General features: G+C 59.8%; 1 protein-coding gene across 1 annotated transcript; it reads right to left on the bottom strand.

The window, feature by feature from the left end:
• Positions 1-1,250: 1,250 nt before the first annotated feature.
• Positions 1,251-2,804, bottom strand: LOC104505548 (mitochondrial ubiquitin ligase activator of NFKB 1-like; the record flags this gene model as incomplete). The annotated part of the gene is given in 3 exon segments (XM_010156890.1): positions 1,251-1,860; positions 1,862-1,972; positions 2,684-2,804. Coding segments are annotated over 3 exon segments (842 nt in total), but the record flags the coding sequence as incomplete, so codon positions are not given.
• Positions 2,805-3,027: the final 223 nt, after the last annotated feature.

Genomic DNA, 3,027 nt, shown 5'->3' with positions numbered 1-3,027 from the left:
CCCACTGGGATCCTGGCTTTTCCCGGCGCTGGGGCTGCCCCAGGCCCTGTTCCTTCAGCCAGCAGGGAAATTAAGCCGGTAGGTTTGTGCCCCACAACCCAAGCGGCTGTCTGACGCCGCCCGGCCAGCCCAATTAATGTTTAACGAGGAAACAACCCGTTTCCTCGATAAATTCAGTTTTTTCCTGTCAGTCGACAGAAAATCATTCCTTCTGGGGGTCACTCGGGGGGCCGCAAGCAGCTCAGCCGGCCTGCAGGTGGGGGGTCTTCCCCCAAATCCCCGGGGGCTGCTTCTCTCCTGGGGTTTTCCAGTGTTCCTACTCCAGGCTCCCGCAAAACAGGGGCTCAGCAAACAGCAAATGTTAATTGAAGCGTCGATTTGGGCTCGTCACACCCCCTCAGGTGCACTTACCAAAACGGGGGAGTCGGGGATTGTTCCTTTCCTGTGGGAAAGTTTGGGGTTTTGGTACCGCTGGCGTTACCGACAAGGGGACAGCGGTGTCCGCTGGGATGAGGTTGGAGGGACGGGATCCCAACCTCCATCAGCGATCCCCGGGACGGCACTCCGGCCTCCATCACCGCTGGAGACAGCCATCTCCGCTCCTCCGGCATTTATCGGCGCAGCGCGTACACCCCAGGCAGTGGATCCCATCCTCCGCCCCGCCTCACGTTAACAATCCCGGGACAACACGTTTTTCCCTTCCATTTTATTGCTTTCCACCCCGTTTTCTCGCCCAGCTCAAGCCAAGCACAGAGATCAGCCACAGCGCTGTCACCTCTCTGGCGCAACAGGGTCACAAACGGATTTGGCGGAGGACGGCGATCCTTCGCGTGCACACCAGGCTCTCCCACATCCCGCCCTGCTCCGTCCGTCCCCGGAGGCAGGCGAGAGCGTTGCCAGAAGCCAAAATACATCTTTTTTTGGTGCATGTCCCCCAGCGTTTTTATACGCCGGATGAGGGACTGCAGGCAAAGCCCTGGAGCCCGACTCGTAACAGAAGAGCTGGAAAGCGCATCTCCCAGCATCCTTTGCGAGGATTCCTCCTCTCCCCACTCCAAAAACCTCCGGAACACGCTGTGAACCCCCATCAGCCGGACCTGCTGCCTTTTAAGACCCAATCGAAGCGCCCCGCTGGCTCAAGCTCCCTCCCCTGCCCCCCAAAATCAACCACCCAAGCAGCGAGGTGAGAAAACCCCCTTGGCGAGAGGCGGGTTTCCGTGCCGAACGCTTCCCCTCCCGGCCACGAGCACTTAGCTGTTGTACAAGGGAACGACCCTGGCGATGGCCTGCCGGCAGATCGGGCACCTTTTGGGCTCGGGGAGAGCCTGGTAGCAGGTGTTGCAGGAGCAAACGTGCCCACACTCCAGAAAGACGCAGGATTTGGTGTTGCTCAAGCAGATGACACAAGCGTTTTTGAGCACCTCTCTGCCCTCCGCGTTCGTTTGGCGCGCCAGGCGTTCCTGGGCCTGCTGGAATTCATCCTGCATTCGCTTGAGGTGCTGCCTCTCTCGGTGATGCCGGTATTGCTTCCGTAGGAGGAAGAAGAGGATGGCACAGGTGGCAAAACCAAAAACGACGCTCACGATTTTCCAGAACCGGATGTTGGATTCTTGTTTCTGGAGCAAGGAGTCAAAATCCAGAGTGCTCAGGTAGTAGGGCAAGCCCTGCTTGGGGGGCTGCAGCTTGATCGTGGCGTTGTCCAGGACCAGCTCTCCCACCCCCGTCAGCGCCATGCCCACCTTCAGCATCTGCTCCGTCTCCTGAATGCCCTTGGGGCGCTCTCCGCTGATGTAGTGACCGATGACGTCGGTGAAGGACTGGATGGAGGGATGAAATTTCTCGTACACCGTCTCCAGGCTGGGCATCCAGCGGCTTCATCACCCTGACGGCGACGCTGGCGCCTTCCTCCCGAGGGACCAGGTCGAAGGGGGTGGTGTTGGTTCTCTGGTGGATGATCTTCTCATAGTCATTCCTGGGGAAGGAGAGGGGGATAAAGGAAATGCGAGCGTTAACACCTCCCCCACGGCCAGCAAGGAAACTCTGGGGGTCTGACCAGCTGTTTTTGGAGACTGCCAGCCGTCACTTGGCCCCCGCAAAGGTTACTTGGAGAGGACTGGCTGGAGAGCAGCGCTTCTCCCCTCGGGGCGCTGCCCACCCTCACCTCAACGCTCCCACCGTCCCCAGGAGCGCACCCCGGCTCACTTCATTCCCCCTCATCTCCCCCTGGCGTTCCCGACTGCCAGGAAGCACTCTGCCAGGAGAAGCGCTGCCTGTCACACACAGATTTGATAGGTGTTATCCGATCAGCTCCAAGAGCATCACCACGCTCTTGGCTGCTGCAGCGTCTCTGGGCCGGGTGCTGTCAGGACCAGGTCCCCTGGGCCCGGGCCTCACCCAAATCCAACTGAATTTCTGTTTTGCACCTCTGCAACAAGGTGAGGCCTCAGCGAAGCGCTCTGCCCGCGCTGGGTTACTCTACGTGCTCCTCTCCTACATCCCCTGTGTGAACTCTGAAAGGCTACAGTCCTGAAAACAGCCAGACCTGCTCCGTTTCAGCAGCCGTAACAGGGCCGCTGTGGGGTCCAGGGCACCTTGATCACGTCTGAGATCATTTCAGCGTGTCGGGCCCTCCGAGGGCACCTCAGCCGGGCTGAAAGCTGGACGTCTGCGGGTGCGCACCTACCAGAGGTGGGTCGTTCGGTTCCAGACCATCTTATGCTCCTGCAGCGTCAGCCGCTGAATGACACCCTTGCAGTCCTCCACAAACTGGCTGCTCAGGGTCTCCTTAACGGACTGCACCACGCCTGCAAGACAAACCCGAAGCGCACGAGATGCCTGTTAATCACTGGCGCCATTTCTTCCCGCACGCAGAAGGTATCTCAGTGAGTCTGGGGCTGACAGGTGTTTGGGGCCGACAGGCCGGTGGCCGCCTGACAGAGGGGAGAGGAGCGGATGGGAACAAACCCGCGGGGCTGGGGATGAAACCCACCTGGCGAGGGGGCATTTAGAATCACGGAATGGTTTGGG

The sequence above is a fragment of the Eurypyga helias genome, unplaced genomic scaffold (genome assembly GCF_000690775.1).
Source record: "Eurypyga helias isolate BGI_N326 unplaced genomic scaffold, ASM69077v1 scaffold47798, whole genome shotgun sequence".
NCBI lineage: Eukaryota > Metazoa > Chordata > Aves > Eurypygiformes > Eurypygidae > Eurypyga > Eurypyga helias.
Note: the sequence above shows the minus strand (reverse complement) of the source record. Positions and strands in the feature narration are given on the sequence as shown.